Consider the following 17,139-nt stretch of genomic DNA (forward strand, 5'->3'; position numbering starts at 1 on the left):
GCACTACATTCTGCCCCCAAAAGAGGAGGAAGGTCTCAATGACTCCTCACTTCTCCAGGGGAAGCCAAGGACATGCCTCCCCACAGGATGCAGACCTATGTGTGACGTTGAGAGCAGGCCAGAGGAACAGACCAGTGACACCCAGTGACCAGCTGAGAGCAGGGTGCCAACAAATTCCTTCCCAACACCACCCTAGACCAAGAGACTAAAGTACTGAGAGAACTCATGCTTTAATAGACACTGAAATCACAAAGAAAGAAGGCCAAATGCCTTAGCAATTTCAATAAAAATATGAAAATCTTTTTACATGGTAAATTTCATAATATAAAAAGTTTAATGCTGTCTGGAAACAGAGTTTTAATTTACAAAGAAAGTCCATATAGGCCAAACATGGCTAACACTGCATACAGGGAGAGAGCAAGTGCTAAAGGGCTGCTGCTTGCAAGAGTCTTTGCTGACAGTCCTCTCTGAGTTACCATCTTCAACGCTCTTTTGAAGGAGTTCTCCAAGCCAGGGGCCAACTTTTTCCCACACACATCTGCAGCCTTTCTGGACAGCATGGCAATGAACCTGGAACTGCTCAAACCCATGATTACCACCTAGCCTGAAACTACCAGTGTTTCCTAACAGATCCACAGGTCCTTCTGTGCACCTGGATCTATTCTGCAACTTGAAAGAGGTGTTCAGAGAATGAGTTTGACCTAATGAAAGGAAATATGGTTCAGAATGATAGTGGTGGGTGTAGCACCCCTTCAATGCTTTTTCTTTGTTTAAGTAAGGTATGATTAAAAGGAAGGCAAATCAGGCCAGGGTACAGGGCTAACCAACAAAACCCAATTCAAGTGGATGTCGATCAGAGCTGGTTTACTGTTCCCATTTAGCTGGAGCTAAAGACAGTCAATAAAGTAATCTGTAATCTCACACAGTGAAACATAACTGGGCAAAACCAAACTGCAATGCATCCTATGGCCTCAGGGAATGGTTGCACGTGGCAGGTTTGACGTGAAAGTGGAAAATACCTAATTCTTATTGCTCACTGTATTAAGCAGTGTTGTCATCACTTGTACCATGCACAAATACAACAACGACAAATGCATTTCAACGCCACAGAAGGGATTCTAATACCACACAGAGAACATCTCATTTTCGTTTCCTGAATTTCTCCACATAATGGGCAAACCTGATAAAAACTCTCTGCTTTTTTTTGTTGTTTTTTTTTTCCCTCACAAAGGACTTGTTTCTCATTCAGGGGGTGGAGGAGTGAGGCACAAGGTGTGTGAAGTGTCTCCCGGCCATGAGCAAGCATGCATCTTCATGGCTCTCATCAAGCCAACAGAAGTGCCCTGTGGCAAGTCAACGGAAACACATTCCCAAAGGACTTGTTCTAGTGACACTCACCTTCCATATTTATACAACACCAATTTCCCAAAGACTGAACTTCCTCTACATCTGAACCCTTCCCTGTTTCTAATGCTTCCCCTCTCCTCAAAAAACAACAGAACAACCACCCCGTCCCACCCACCCCCCCTCCAAAGCTCCCAATTTAGGTCTTTCTCAAAACTTCAAGCCAGTACAAAACCTACTGGCAGCATGAAAATGGGTTGTACCAAAATGGCAAGATAGAACTTCTACAGATTAAAAGATCCTTTAGTCATGGTAGTAAAAACTACAAGTAAAGAGGCTTATGTCTTGCATGTTATGCAGCACTACAGGGAGTATTTGCTGTTGCTATAAACAAAAAGCTGCCCACTTCCATCCTGGATGTTCCGGGGATGTCGTTTTGAAACAGTTATGCTGGTCAGAAACAGTCACATGAAGTCTCTCAGCGGTCCTGTGACCTGAGAAAGTTGCATGCTCAGCAGTGCCACGGTCTCCACGGTGGGCAGACCCTGCGCTGACTCATTTTGGCCCCCTGCTGTAATCTCTCCTGCCAAGAGACGAGAACATGATATCTAGCACCAAACCATCACAGAAAGATGGAACGTACAGACAAATAACGACTCGAACAGATTGACTCAAACTGTTCTGCTACATTGCCTAACTCGAGTAGAGGAACTGCTCCTTTTGTCTTCCTGCACCGAAACTCCTGTGATCACCCATCCCTTGTCAGCTGACAGTAGCAACACAGCCTGATGTTCTTTGCCTTTAGTGCTTGTGTTGATTTCTTGCAACGGCAAACCTCAAAACATTCTCTCCTACCCAGTGGATTCTAGAATATACTCAAAGCAAGTGTTTGATACACACACCATGAGTAAGCTGAGCCTAAACAATTTTATACTCTGGTATCAGAATGGAATCCCCTGTCCTGCTATCAATGCTTCTCCTCCAAGATCCCTAAGAAAATCACAAACAATCAGATCTGTACTTTCAAGAAGAGCACCCGGACATGGTAAGTGCAGCAATGCCCCTAAGACCTTCACAGGGCTGACTGCGCTCACCATCCAGGTAGTCAGTTGCAAGACTGGAAGCTGACTTAAGATCCTGCTAAATCTCAGGGCCTAATTAATTAAGCCTCACAACACCTCTGTGAGGTAGGTAGGTAAGTATTACTATCCCCATTTCGATAGAAAGGGAAGACGAGGCACGGGGAGGTGAAGTGAGTCGCCTTCAGTCACTCAGCGCGTTTGGGGAGTGCAGAATAGGAACCAAAAGCCTCTGTGATCCAGTGCTCCGACTTCACAGCACTCGGCCTGGGGAATCCTTGGCTCAGAGCTGCCTGTGCAGCGTGGCCAAGCTGGTGCTGCCAGCGCCCGCAGTGTTCAGTGCATGTCAATGACCATTTGCTCCTGATGGCATCACCGCGTTCGCCAGCCGCTCAGGAGCGATGCCCAACGTGATCCCTAACACCTAAACACCAGCCAGCCTCAGAATGCCAACTGACACATCACCCTCGGGTGCTCCTGCTTCTCTCTCCTCCAGGGCTAGAGGGACACAGGCTCTGCACACAGCCACCCCATGCATGAGCTCTGGCCTCTGCTCCAGCTGGCAGGCTCGCTCCAGGAGGAACCTGCTTCCACAGCAGGGGACAGGCTTGTAGTCCTGACCGTGCTGAGCTATGGGGAATGATTTCACAGGATCAGGGAAGGATTTGTTTGGTCAGGTGATTTCCAAATCACACTCACTGATCTCACATTCCTGACAAGTGAGGACCTTTAAGATAAGGTTCTGAGCTTCAGTGCCTGTAACCCTTTCCCGTACACTTACCAAACAGAAGACACTACCCAAACACTTGCCAAAATGCAAACTTCACCTTCCTAATGCTGTGTGCCAGAAAGATCAGAGCATTCAGCGAACCCAGAACTTGTCCCTCTGTCACACGCTCACTACCTCACTGAGGCTCACCTTGCTTGTTGTGGCCCAGACACTTCCTTTGAGCAGACCAGCCAGCAAAGTATCACCCAAAAGGTTTCTCTCCAGAAAAGAGCTACCCAAGACACAGGTTTTAGAATGGGGCACCTGTCCTCTTGTCCTTGTTTCACCATCCTCTAAACGATGCAGGAGAACTGCCAGTATCATGCCGCTGTGGAGCGCCATCGCCAGCCATTTCTTGTGTTCAGCTAACTCAGCAGAGGTATCTAGAGGTGTGTTGGCCTCTCTGCCAGCCTTTGAAAGCAATCAAATGGCTCTACTTCTCTAGGCAGAGCCTGTGCATACTTGGTGCTATACATGGAAGCTCTGCCTCCTCTCCCTTCCCTCTCCAATCCCTGATATGTATCATCTCTGTATAAAAAGCCAGTTGTAAAACCTCTGGTTAGGTTAAGAAATACAAGCAGGTGGCTTAAAAGCTAATGTTTTATCAACAGACAACCTGATTCCTTGGACCTGTTGCTGCAAATACTGAACACTACGTAGAACCTGTTATCAAGTAAGTCTGGCCAAGGTCCTTGTAAGAGAAACCCAAACCCATCTGTGTAAGGCCCATGTTTCTCTGCAGTGACAGGCAGGGCCAGTCTGTCACCTTCCTGTGCATTGCCAGCTGTGGGTATGGCCACGGCTTCTTAAGGGAATGGTTCTGTATTGGTAAAGGCAGGTGGGCAGAAGCAAATACTTTCACAAGGCTGTAACTCATCAGCTGGGACTCAAACCATTTCAGCATTTGGAGGAAGGGAAAAATCTTCCTGGTGATAAAAATTTATAACCGTTCCCAGACGGCAGCCTCAAGGCTCGTGTGGTCCCCGGAGCGCTACCGGGAGGTGGCGAATGAGTCGATGTCACTGCATTGGCGGTGTCAGGGCGCCTGTGCCCGTTTGGAGGGTTCTTCTGTGGAGAAGCAAGGTGCTGCTCAATAGACAGGTCCTTCAGTTCCAGCTTATCTGCACTGTCTTCTTTCTTGTGCCGTGGAGATAAATTGAGCAAGCTGAGGACATCTTTTTTCGAAGTCATTGTTCCAGGAGCTCCTCGGAGAATCTTTATGGGGCCAGGGGAGTGATGGGGACTGCTTTGCCAGAACATCTTTAAGTTGTGAATTGCTTGCACTTTCTCATCGATGGCAGCCATTTTTAATTTGTCTATGTCTGGGGCATCAGCTGGACTTGAGCGAGCAGAACCAGCTGAGGAGTAAGAAAGAGCAGGAGACGGAGTGCTGCCACCAGGAGACTGATGCCCTGAGCTTGGCGAGTTATTTCTGGGTGATTTGGAAATGTGGGCGCTGTAGGGAGAGCTGGGGTACTTGAGCTTAAAGTGAGGCTGCTCGCTTAAGGACCCATGCGAATCACAACTTGGAGACGGCCGCCCACTGTACTGGCCTGTGCCTTCTTTGTTGGACATCTCCGACGTGGTAGGGCTGTTATAGCCAGAGCTCACCTTCTGCAGGGATGAGCTCCTTGTTGGAGGCTTTGGTTTAATCGCAAGAGGTGAAGACTGATTCTTCTGACTGGAGCTGACCGGGCGGCTGAATGCACTGGTCTCTGAAGATCTAAATGCAGACACACCCGTGGGGGTGGAGGCTCCATCGTCTGACTTGCTGCTCTTGCTTATTTGGCTGCTGCTTCTCTGAAGACGTTCGACAGCAAGGAGGTGACTCTGAGTTTCCTCCAGAATCTTTTGGGCCAGCTCTTGTGGATCGAGCTTTGGATTACTGTCCTCCTGGGATTTGACAGTGCTGTCAGTCTCAGTGCTAGACTGGTCAGATTCCCCAGTATCAGAACTTGCAAGTTTCCCAACTTTCTGGAAAGGTGAATTTGGACTGGGAATAAGAGTCATTTTAACAGGAGAATTTGGGGTACTTACACTCCTTTTGGGGTTGACAGACTCTTTAGTGCCTCCGGTCTGACCAGTTCTGGTCTGTTTGTGATCAGGAGAAAATCTTGGCTTTATGTTTTCCTGGTAACTGGCCAGAGGCTCATTGCTGATTATAGAAAACCCTTCATACTCTTCCTCATCTTTGCTGGCTGCAGTGCTGGCCTGTGGTGACAACTGGCTCTGTACTGCAGACCTGTGTGGATAGACGTTCTTGGGCCTCTCGTAGTCCTGGCGTCCTCTGTGTCCCACACCATCTGGCATGTTCTCTGGCTTGGAAACAAAGCTCATGGAGGAAGCAATGGAGCTCAGGCTATACACAGAAATGGCATCTGATGCAATGCTGTCTGGACAAGGAGGAGAGAATGGAGGGTTCTGGTACTGGGGTGCAGGGTTGGAAATAGACTGAGCAGAAGCCAGTGACTCTAGGGATGAAGAACTGTCCAGGCTGAGGCGCTTAGGCAGCTCTGTAGAATCTAGAAAAGATAAAACCCAACATGTACAAACATGGCCCTAGATACACAGTCAAATCAAACAAAGCCGGGTCATGTGCTCTCAGAATTAAGAGGAAATGACACAAAGCTTGCACTCAGACTCTGTGCTACCACTTGGGTGAGGAAAAACCTCTGCAGAGCCCAGGAAATGCACAGGCAGGAACCTCATCCTAGGTGAAACCTGTCAAAACCTGATCTAGGGTAGGGTGTCCTGGTCTAGGGTAGGGTTTCCCTGTCTATGGCAGGGGTATTGGAACAAGATGATGCTTGTGGTCCCTTCCAACCCTGACCAATTCTATGATTCCAATTCATTATCATTTTATATCTCAAACCCAAGAGTGAGTGATACATCCTCCAGCTGCTGGGCTCCATTCCCAGCTCTGGCCTTAGCCAGGTCTTAAGTGTTTGTTTCCTGTACAGGAAACCTCCATTTGCTGCACCTGTTGTATGATGTCTGGCCTGTATGACACATGTGTGACCTCTGCCAAAGCTAAAGATGAGGTATTTCAATATCAATTCATCAATGATACAGGAGCAAAAAGTGCTGTAAGTAGCTTTACCAAAAAGTGCCAGCAAGGATTGTAGAGCAAAGTGCATGGTCCTCCTATTAGCTTGTTTTCCAGTTTTCAGAATCACCTCTTCTTGGCCAACTTCACAAAGGTCAAAACCTGTAGTGAAATAGGGAGCAGAAAATCACACCTCATAGCAAAAGCCCAGTGTCTTAAACAAGTGTGATCTCCTTTGCATCACAAACAGAACACAGAGACAGCAGATCCTGCAGTGTCCAAGGATGATGACTCCTCACCTACAATTCAGTTTGCTGGTTGAGTTTTATTTCCATTTAGCTGGCCTTCTCCAGCAGGTTTTGGGGAGCTCTGTGGTGCTGGAGTGTGAACACATATACATGAACAAATCACTCCTGTCCAAACTGTCTGACAAAATGCACTGGTCTACTTTTTTAGTAGCAAATCATTTGGAATTGTCAGGGAATGATACACTAACTACACCTCACAGGACAGTGTCCCATGTGCCCTACCATTCATCATTAATCCAAGGGTTTCTCACAGCAATGGGTCTGAAGAAGAGCACAGACTGTGGGATTCAGCAGATCAGGACTAGGCTGCTGGAGGCATGACTGTGAGAAACAATGCCTGGCTTATACAAGCTCCTCAGTTTCCTTGGATGTTCCTTTTTGCAGTGCTACCTCCTCCTTGCAATGCCTTTTAGCCAGCTCTAAGCAAGGCTCAAGCCAGAATAAAATCTAGTTGGATATTTAGTTTTCATCTGTCTCTTCTAGCAGATATAGACCCTGGTACTATCACCCTGCTGTGTCCTACCCTTGGTGGTTTCCCTGCCACTTCAGGTAGAAGGCCAGAAGAAAACTCAATGTAATATGAACAAGAAGAGAATGGAATCCTGAAATATAAAATAGAGTTAGAACAACCTGACAGCACTAACCTGCTGTCAACCCTGAAATCTATGCTCAGCTGACCTGGGAGATGTTTTGGTGCATGAGAGAAAAATGCACCTTACCTCTGGCCAGCCAATAAGCAAAGGAACTCTGCACATGTGAACTGGCAGAGAGGTCCTGAGATGTCAGGGGTCACATCCAGAGATGCAGAGACCAAGCAGTACTCAGACAAACACATCTAAAGCTGTGACTCTGATCACTACTTCAAGCCACCACAAGAGGCAATGGAAAGAAGTGTTTTCCTACCTAGAGCTGCCAGAAACTCATGACAGCCAGGCAGCCTCCAGAGCTGGACACTGATGGAAACCTGGATTGGTGCAGAAGAGAAATCTTGCTCCTTCTCACCTGCCTGAAGTTGAACCAGGACTTGATGGAGCTGGAGAAAACAATATAAACATCAGTCATTCCTTACAGAACACATCACTGCTGCTTCTGACAGCCACGGCCATGGAAATGCACTGCAAATATCCCTCTCCCTGCACACTCACAGGAGCTGCTGCTCCTGAACAGGACAGCCAGATGAAAAGGACTGGGCAGCGGGGTAGGCCAGGGACAGCAACAACAGACAAACTTGACCAGCAGCAAAGGCAGGGACAGAACAGGGGTGAGGGCTGGGGAGTGGCCAGTGAAAACTGAGCAAGAAGGAAGCACAGCAGGAAGGTCTGTGAAGTGAAAGAAAAGGAAAGAGCTACTTAGGGGCTGCTCACAGAAATACACTAAAGCCCACTCTGTGACTGAGCCATACTCCTTGTGCAAAACCCAAGAAACTGGACGAGTCACATGAAACCATGGAAGACTTTCCCAATACCTCCGTGGCTTCCAGGAAAGAAGTTTCTCAACTGTGCCCAAGGGCAGGAGTACCAAAGTAGAGGAAAAAAAAAGTGGTCATGAAGATCTGACACAAATTAAGGTGCCAAGATCCCATGTGATGCAAAAACACAGCCAGGGCAGGAAGGACAGAAAGTCATTAACCGGGGTCCAGCTAAGGTCAGGACCACCCCACTCTTACAGCCTCCAAAAGCTGAGGCAGTCTGTTTGCCACACTAGCACTAGGGAGCAAATTCCAGGCCTGGAAGTGGGTTGCAGACACTCTGCAGCAGTGTCTCTCCCCAGTCCATGTAACAGTACTCACCATTCCCACCATATTTTTAACAGCCTTCGGGCAGCAGGTAACAAGAAAGGAAAAGAGAGGAGAAAGTAAGAATGAACACAGGTTACTCTGTGCTACAAAACGGCTGTGAGGGAGAGAGCCCTGCAGCGACACAGCCCCATGCACACCAGCATCCTGACTGACAGACGCTCTCTCCAGGGAGAGAAGGGAGCAAAGGGAACGTCTTGAGCTGCAAACCAGGAGTCCCACAGTGTGGGAACAGGCAGCTGGAATCTGGGAGCGCCCAGCTCATGACAATCAACTCAGACACTCAGCAGGGAGACACTCAGGCCAACCCCACACTCTGGCAGAAGGCTGAGCACAAAAGAAATCATTCTCTTGTTCTCCCTGGGGTACTTTCTTGGCACATAACACAGCAGTACCTAACTTTGCCTTGCAGATGCCGCAAGTTTTCTCTTTTGTGATACCTGCTTTCTGGTTTGCACCAAAAATAAGTAGGTTTGGACCTTATCAAAAGATCAAGCTCCCTGCCTTGCTGCTTCACTAACGCCAAGAGCACCTGCTCCCTTGTGATGCCTATCACCCAGATGGGAAAGACAGTGAGCAACAGCCACTGACTGAGCTGTCAGTCCTTACACTCCAGTTTCAGTTTTATCTCCTCTGGGACAAGCAGAGCTTGAGCTCTCACCAACTGAACTGCTGAGTGAAGGAGGGGAGAAAAGCAAATCACTGCAGAGGAAGGTAGGGCTAAGCTGAGAAAAGCCTAACTTGTAAAAACTGGACAGACTCTTGTGCAAAAGGCAACTCTGCTTGGAGTCTGCAAAAGCAGCAGAGTGCCCCTGCCAATATTTACTGCATGGGGCTGCTGAGGAAACGGGGAGTGCCTCTCTTGTTAGATGTGTGCAGCCTTATGAGTGTTCTCCTCGGCTGATTTAACTGTCCAGGGCAAGAAGACAATCGCGAAGTTACTTCACGGGCACTAACACATCCTGACGTATCCGAAACTTGTCCTCTCCTCGCCGCATCCCTTCGACTCCAGGCCTCCCTCTGGTGGCCATGAGGGGAAAACACTCCTGCCGTTCGGCCACAGAAAACGCCAAGCACTGGCGAAAGGGCCGAGGCAGAAAGCAAAATGCCATCAAGGAGAAGCCAGTAGAAGCGTCGCTGTAGATGCTAACAAGAAAAGCCTTCCTTGAGGCAGGCTCAGCCGGATGGGCTGCCAAAGCAGGCTGCTCTGTGGGGCACAGCAGAGCTGGAGCTCTGATCTGCATTTTGTGCAGAGACTCAACACGACAGCACGAAAGGGAGAGCCCTCTGAGGCTCCACAGAGACAGTCCCAGCCACCCACTGCACTGCTCCTCTAGAACACTTCTGCATGGGAAAAAGGAAAAGAAAGTGAGCTCCAGACCCATTCAGGAGGTGTAGCGTGCTCAGTTACTGCAGCAGGCACAGAACCAAGAGAAGCCTCATTAGAGGAGCAAGCAGGACAGCAAGAAGCACATAATGGAAAGCCATTATGGCAGCACAGAGAAAGGTCAGGTTAGGCCAGGCATGCTAGGGGAGAGGGAGGAATGTGAAGGAGGTTGAGGCAGCAGGAAGGAGCTCCACAGGCACAGGTGACACTGCCTTTCTCCTAAAGGCCATCAAAGCTTTCAGCAGAGCTATCTGCACGCACTCCAGGAGAGGCAGAAGCTCAGACAGACTTTGCATCATCCAAAGTCAAGTGTACCTTGAAGATTTTGGTAATGACAGTGGACAAAGTCCAGCCAGCTTGCACCCTAGACACGATGGCCAAATAACATTTAGCAGTCTGTCCCTCATTTCCCATATTTAGCTTAGCCCTCACTGCAGCAGGTATCATGTTCTCACCTCTGTCACTGAAGGAGGAGACCCAAGGCCACTTTGCCCAGTAACATACCTGCATTTTTCCCTTCTGGACATAGTTTCTTTTACACAGGCAAGTTTAGAATTTCAGCTCTGAAGTTTCCTAAGCAAGCTCTGGGTTGATACTCCAGGGCATAAATTATTCTGTGCATTTCTATATTTACTGACCTGGGAAGAACTTGTACTGGAGGAGGAGAACTTCCCAACTCACCCTGTTGATAAGCTGTTCTCCTGTTTCTGAAGCTGTGATAAGTTTACAAAGTGCCTGAAGTGCAGGGTTCGGCAAACCTGAAAAACAGCAGCAAAAGCAGGGATTGCTCAGTGCCTGTCTCTTGACTGCCAGAAGTGCAAGGACCTGGACAGCTCACAAACTCTGCTAATACCTGAAACCTCTCCCTCACGTCACAGAACAGCAGCAACTTCCAGAAAGCAAAAGGATTTCCCACTTTGCATTTGATTTACACATTGGGATTGAGAGCTGGGAGAGGGGGAATCATTACCTCATGCTTCTCAGACACTTTACACCAGTAGTAAATGATTCCCCTCTATGAGAAAACGTTCAGTAGCAATTTACTTCTACCCTGTTAAATGCTTTGATTTCATGGATGCAGGATGTCACCGTTTCTCAGGCTTGCACCAAAGCAAGGCAGGGAATGCTGATGGGCAGAGCCCAGGGCTGGCCTGCTCTTACCCAGGAGGGACTGGATGGTGGTGCTGCACTGCTGCAGCCGCTCGCCGGGGTCGGCGGTTGGGAAGAACACCGCTGCCGGCAGGCCGCTGGCCGGAGGGTCCAGCCGAAAGCCCACCGCAGTCAGCAGTGCTTGCCAGCCTGGGATGCCACCAACTTTGTTCTCCACGCTTTGCTGGGAGGTGTACATGGAGTTGTGCTGCCCATTCTGGATCCGCTGCAACGACTTCTCCACCTTTGGGGGAAAGTTAGCATTAGCTTAGTTTAGAAGAGATTTTCACTCACCTCAGAAGGCTGAGAGACAGCAAACCCAGCGCTGAGCTGGGCCTGTCTCACATAGAAGGATGTTAGTCAAGCATTCAGCAGCTCAGCACTCAGAGCTATAAAGCCACTGTCTCGAGTGCCCATACTCTCCAGGGTGCTGGGGAAAGTCATGCCACAGAAAACAATGTACTGGTCTGGTGGGGACAGCTTCCTATAGGCCTGGCAGCTGCAGCACACTCCACACACGTGTCTCCTTTCCCTTACCAGATGCAGTAGGACACGCAGAGCATCTCGAGCCCTTTCAGGGTGCTGCAGAATCTCAGTCAGGGCCTGTCCCACCAGGGAGGAAGGGCTGTTCAACTTCATATCACTCCCAATAAGCATGAAGCCTGCAGGATTCAGAACAAGAGACTCTCAATCTCTGTTAGAGGAAATATTCAGAACAGAAGTAGACATGCTCTGCCCTCTTGGACTGATGGGATGAAGGCTTACTGTGCCCTGCAGTGAGAGTATTTTCCCAGAGCAGCTGCTCACTCCCTGCCCAGTCCTAGAGACTGAACTTCCAGAAAGCTTCTAGATGCTTCTCAGTCCCCATGAAATCAATAGTGTTTTCCTGTTCAAGCAAGCGGAAAAACACTCTGCTGCGGCTGAGCTTGTCCTAGCATGCTCCACATCTCCCTTACAGCAGCAGAGATCAATAGATGCTGAGAAACAGAGAGCTTTCCCTGTCTTGGTCAGAAACATATCTTGGCTTATGCACCTCTGAAATGCTGGATCTCTGAACACCAGCAAAAGGAGCTTTGTCTGCCCCTCCTCATCCATGGCAGCAAGGTACATGGCTGCCTCACCTCTTTCTGGTGCCTTTCCTTCCAGTCAGGAAATCACTGTGGTGAAACATTCACTTCAGAATTAGATTAAATTATATCAAATTCTTAAAAGTGAAATACTGATGTTTTCCATGACACTGACATTCAGCCCCACTCAGTGAAGGTAGGGTCTGAGGCATGGGATGACAACAGGCAGAGCACAAGCTACTCCCCACTCCCTGCTAGCACTGCTCCTCACTTAACCTGCCACAAGAGCACTTTGTGGAACCCCATCTGGTGTGTCAAAAAAAGATCCTTCCTACCTGCCCAGTTGGATGGATGGGAGAACTGCTTGCTGCTCTGTACAGTTTTCATTGCTTCTCCAAGGGCTGCACTGGCCTTCATCCCATTTAAGAGAGAGGAATAGAAAGCATGAACAAACATCTTGGAAGCAGCCACAGGAACAGGCCAGAGGGACACGAGGACACACTGAGCCCCAGCAGCCAGGAAGGCTCTTGTCAAGCCAATGACTCCATCAGCAGTGACTTTGCTGTTGGATTCCTGGTAAGAGCCAAGAACTACTAATTTGACAGGAAGCCGCAGATCCAGGACATCAGCTGCTGTGAGCAGGAACTCCTGAAGAGGAGGGCAGTCTGAGATGCTCTCCACATCACTGGCATCATCCTGCATTCGAAGGGATTCTGGGATTGTGTAGGGGTTCCCAAAAGAACTCTTGCTGCTGGCTGGATTGCTGTCAGTGTTGGGCGTCAGGACCAAAGCAGCCAGTTTCCAGGAGACGTGGGTTGCAAAATGGACACATTCTGCCTGAGTGAGGGCACTCATGACCCTCTCTTTTGTTGCTGCACTGCCAGCTAAAGGCTGGCAGCCAAGTAACTCAGATACCATGTACGCTTCCTCTTCTGCAGAGGGCATAGGCCCCCAGAGCCACCTGTCCATAACTGCTGGAGGGAGCTTGGGATTTCCTATTACAGCTGCCATTGAGGTAGAACTGGAGTAAGCAGGAGTATTCTTCTTTGCTTGGGACTACAGAGAGAAAGAGAAAATGAGTTTCAAAGATCTGTTTGTTACAGTGCTGGCAACAAAATATCCTGTCTCTTTGGCTCCAAACAGAGGTCTGTCATAATTACAGAACAAAACAAAAGCATTTCTTTAGTTTCTTTTAAGTATTCCAAAGAACAAATCCACTGAAGTGCAATCAGGATTTTTATCCCCACATCTTGGGTGAACACAGAGGTAAGAACAGAAAACAAAAGACTGAGTCCAGGTGCCTTTGAGGGCTGTAGCAGAGCTGAAAGCATAAAGAAGATCTCAGCTTCCCACCTTATGTGAGCACTGCTTGTAACCACTCACTAACTGGTCTCTCACACCTGTCTGTCAAGGACCAGTATTGCCACTGTCAGCAGCATGGTGCTGATCACTGGGGCCTGACACTGAACAGAAAAGCCTAATTCCCAACGGAGGAATGCTGATGAGGTCCAGACCCTTCTGCTGTTCCTGTGACTGTGTTTAACCCAGTGCGAGCAGTGACACGCAGCAGACGCAGCTCAGCAAGAGATGTGACTTTAGGCTTGCTCCTGGAGACCTGGCCCTTAGAAATGCTGATGCCAGCATCAGCAGACAGATACTTCTGCACCATTTGTCTGGGGTATTTGCTTTGCCTTAGAGCTTCAGTGTCCCGAGCCATTTGTGGCCTTCCCCACCCACAGAGCTAAAATGCTTGTGAAGAACCCAGAAATGTGGCAGGACAATCAGCTTGCCAAGGAAGCTCAGTATAGATCAAGACCACCTATATTTCTGCAGTCTGCCATGTAGTTCCAAGCTCTGGGACATGCCATCTTTCAGAGGAGGACATAGAAATGATCCATTCCCCTTGTCCCTGCTGGCAGGCCCGAGGCTGTGGTTTTGTGCTGCAGGAACTACATCAGAATCTACTTCACCACTGTGGTGCTCAACATGCTCATCAGGACTGGGAGTGCCTCGGGAGGGTGGAACATTTGTGGTTTCTGTCCTTGTGCCTGGTGTAGCAGGACAGAGCTGCTGCTTTTCTAGCACGTATAGGAACCTGCACCCCTCTGGGAGATTCTGGGAGTGAAGTTTTATAGAGCAGTGCCTGACCTTGGAGCTGGGGTTCAGCGACTGGATGGATGGCACTGCAATGAGGCTGAAGCGCTCGTAGAGGTACTCGTTGGAGGAACTGCCCTTCAGGAGAGCGAAAGGAATGAGGTACAGTTCTCCCTCCAGAACCAGGATCAGCTGGCGGTGGCGGCCAACAGGCCCACTGGAATGCATCAGACCCTGAAAGGAAAAGAGAGAGGATCAGCCCTTCCACTCCACCAGTGTCCCAGCCTGCACTTTCCAAGCACCCTCTCCAGTCTGACTCCACATCAGGTTTGGAAATATCCAAGTCAGAATTACAGTTGTGTGAACACTGCTGTGGTGCCAGGTGAACACACACCGGCAATGGGAGAGAAGAATCTTCCTTGTTCCCTTCAGTGCCAACAGTGAACCACCAACCGCTGGAAACACTGGCCTCTGAAACAAGTAGCACTCAGTTTCAGAGTACTCCTTCTGCACTAGGGGTGCAGAAGTAACCTCAGAAAATCCTGAAGTGTGGGCACGTCAGATAAGCAGGCAGCACAACAGAAAAGAAAGGATGTTGTGGGTTCTGAGGGTGAAGGGTACTGCTCATGTGGAATTTTACATCTAGAAGTCAGGCAAATCTGCCCTGGTCCTGACACACAGTCTTCCTCTCCATCCTCTGCAGGGTCTGTCTGGAGCAGGCTTCCAGACTCCACTATGATGCACTGACTGGTGGTTCAGCCAAGATACACTGACCCAACTCACCAGCAATCAAATAAGAGGACTTCCCCAGTTAGTCTCAAGCTTTAGCTCTCGGGCAGCAGCGAAGATGAATGAACATCATTAAAGAAATAGGAAAACCAGCCTAGCAGTCACCTCCAAAGGGAGTCTGGAGTGAGTCAGAAATAGCAAAACCAAGTCAGCTCCAAGGGAGAATGTCAAACCATAGAAAGCTGAAGAGAGACAGTGAGGTGCTTTAAAAGGCTTTTTGCCATTTGAAGTGGGAATAAAACTGCTGAAGGAGAAGAACATTTTCATTTAAAAGGAGTTAAACACAGTTGCTGACCTCTCTCTGTTTCTCCTGCCCTCCTTTCAGCCCTGCCCCACTGACTACAGACAGAGAGGCAGATGTGCTGCTCTCAGCCCCAGACCGGGGACCACCCCAGGGGAGCTCCCAACATGCCTGCTCTGCATCTGAATTCCCCAGCCTCCAGCCAGCCCTGCTTTGCTCTGCAGAGCCTGAGCTGACAGGTAGCAGCTTCCCACCAGGGCAGCTGCTGCTCTCCAGAAATGTTTTGGGATGTTATTTTTGTTTGTTTTGTTAATGCAGATTCTGTTTTACTTGCTGCTCCAGGACCTTTAGCTGCCAGCAACACGATCAGAGCATCTCAGCCATAGTGACCCATGCCTAGCAGCATTTTTAATTTGCATGTAAAAGCCCCAGAGTTTGCTGTTTTCTCCCCTCACAGCAGCTATATGTGCATTAATGGAACAGAAATAAATCTGAGGATCATCTGCATTTCATATGTCTCCAAGAATTCATTTTAGGGTGAGTTCTAACCCAAAATAATCTGTTCAGCCAGAAAAGGAAGAAAAGCATGAACTGTCAAGCACAGGAACATGTGCTCTACTTCAGAACAATGACACCAGCTACACTGGTGATCTGTGGCGAAGGTGGAAAAGACTCTGGTCCAGCACTTGTGGGGAGTGTGTGAGGTCAGGCCAGTTGACAGCCACTGGCTTGGCCTGGTCCCTCACTTGCAGCCAGTGCCACTGCAATTGGAAGTTCATGTTATTATGGGACTGTCAAACCACACACAAGACCTGAACTACATCTTCATAGTAAGTGGCTAGTAGGGACCCTGTATCTGCTAACCTGGATGCAGAGAGCACAGTGCAGCTTGTCTGGCCACAGCTGACTGCCAGCATGGCACAGCACAGGGTGGTCAGCGGTGCTGCTGGGCTCCAGTACTACTGGTTTCTATCCCCTGCCCTATTTGTCCCTAGAAAGAGCTTCTGTTTGCCAACGAGCATTAGGGTACCAAGGATGTGCTGCCTGCTAAGGCTCAAACACCTCACACTTTGGCAGCTCACTGAAACGGTATCAACAGTAGCATCCTTCGTTTCCACCTCCCACCACTCCCATTTTCACCACCTGGGAAGAGCAAGTGAAAATCACCATGCTTCAGCTACAATCACTAACTGCCCACTCTTGGTTTCCCACAGTGACAGGGGATTTTGGTCAGGGAATCTCTGCAATTCTCCATGCCAGAGGCTTACTCCTTCCATAGGTCCTATCAGTAAGTCGTAGAGCGCACGGAGCGGGGGCTTGGTGAAGGAAGTCTGCCTCCTTGGAAGAGATGATGTTCCATCCTTAACAGGAGACATGGTACTGCTGAACAGACTGGTCATGCTCTGACAGCTCCTGTGGACAAATGGCAAGAGAGGTTAGTTGCAGAAATCTAAGGTCCACTACAGGTTGCCCTGACTGCCTAACACTGAGCCAGTCCCTGTCCAGCCAGAGGGTTCCAGTCTCTAAGGTGCATCATGGTAGGGCTTTATCCTCCCATTCAGCTTCAAACCACAATGAGCAATGACATTAATGACAGAGTGAATCAGCTGCAGACATTGCTATGGAGTTCCTCAACAAATTCAAGTGCCTGTAGCACTGCTCACAGTTTGTCACATTGCAGATGTGTCTATGGTAGTTGTGTGCAGGCAAAACATCATGTATCAGAACAAGATCTGGACTTGGGTTCTGCACCAGCTGATCCAGCATGGCAACAAAAGGAAATGTGACAATGGGCAAATGACAAAATATGGAGATTAGACCTGTGTTTGCCTGCCATTCCTCTGAACAGCTCCATGAAGTCAGACCTGGAGCCCATTTCTGACATCCACACAGGCAGAGCTCTGCAGGTGCTCTCCTGGCATCACCACCCTCCAAACACCATCATTCTGAGGAGGCTGAGATGGCCACAAAAAGTTACTGCCCTGTTGAGGAAATGATGTTGCCCCATTCACATCTCACTAATCCAGCAGCTGTGCTCCCCAGAAAGGTTAGGCCTGGCTTGCTGCCATGA

General features: G+C 49.0%; 1 protein-coding gene across 2 annotated transcripts in view; it reads right to left on the reverse strand.

Moving 5' to 3' along the window:
• Positions 1 to 211: 211 nt before the first annotated feature.
• The window catches only part of TTC28 (tetratricopeptide repeat domain 28), a 104,954-nt gene continuing 88,026 nt past the window's right edge, over positions 212 to 17,139 (reverse strand). The window contains exons 13-22 of one of the 2 annotated variants that reach the window (XR_010307767.1): positions 16,337 to 16,481; positions 14,093 to 14,272; positions 12,280 to 13,000; positions 11,415 to 11,539; positions 10,890 to 11,121; positions 10,410 to 10,486; positions 7,450 to 7,579; positions 6,293 to 6,400; positions 3,343 to 5,714; positions 212 to 1,927 (exon numbers count right to left, since the gene is read on the reverse strand). Coding sequence is in view for 1 of the 2 variants with exons in the window: in XM_064168159.1 (XP_064024229.1) it covers positions 4,090 to 5,714; positions 6,293 to 6,400; positions 7,450 to 7,579; positions 10,410 to 10,486; positions 10,890 to 11,121; positions 11,415 to 11,539; positions 12,280 to 13,000; positions 14,093 to 14,272; positions 16,337 to 16,481 (3,343 nt within the window). In the remaining variant the exon portion in view is untranslated. Of the gene's footprint in view, positions 5,715 to 6,292; positions 6,401 to 7,449; positions 7,580 to 10,409; positions 10,487 to 10,889; positions 11,122 to 11,414; positions 11,540 to 12,279; positions 13,001 to 14,092; positions 14,273 to 16,336; positions 16,482 to 17,139 lie in introns of both variants that reach the window. The other variant, XM_064168159.1, reaches the window with a different exon arrangement.

The sequence above is a fragment of the Pogoniulus pusillus genome, chromosome 30, assembly GCF_015220805.1.
Source record: "Pogoniulus pusillus isolate bPogPus1 chromosome 30, bPogPus1.pri, whole genome shotgun sequence".
In the NCBI taxonomy this organism is placed as follows: domain Eukaryota; kingdom Metazoa; phylum Chordata; class Aves; order Piciformes; family Lybiidae; genus Pogoniulus; species Pogoniulus pusillus.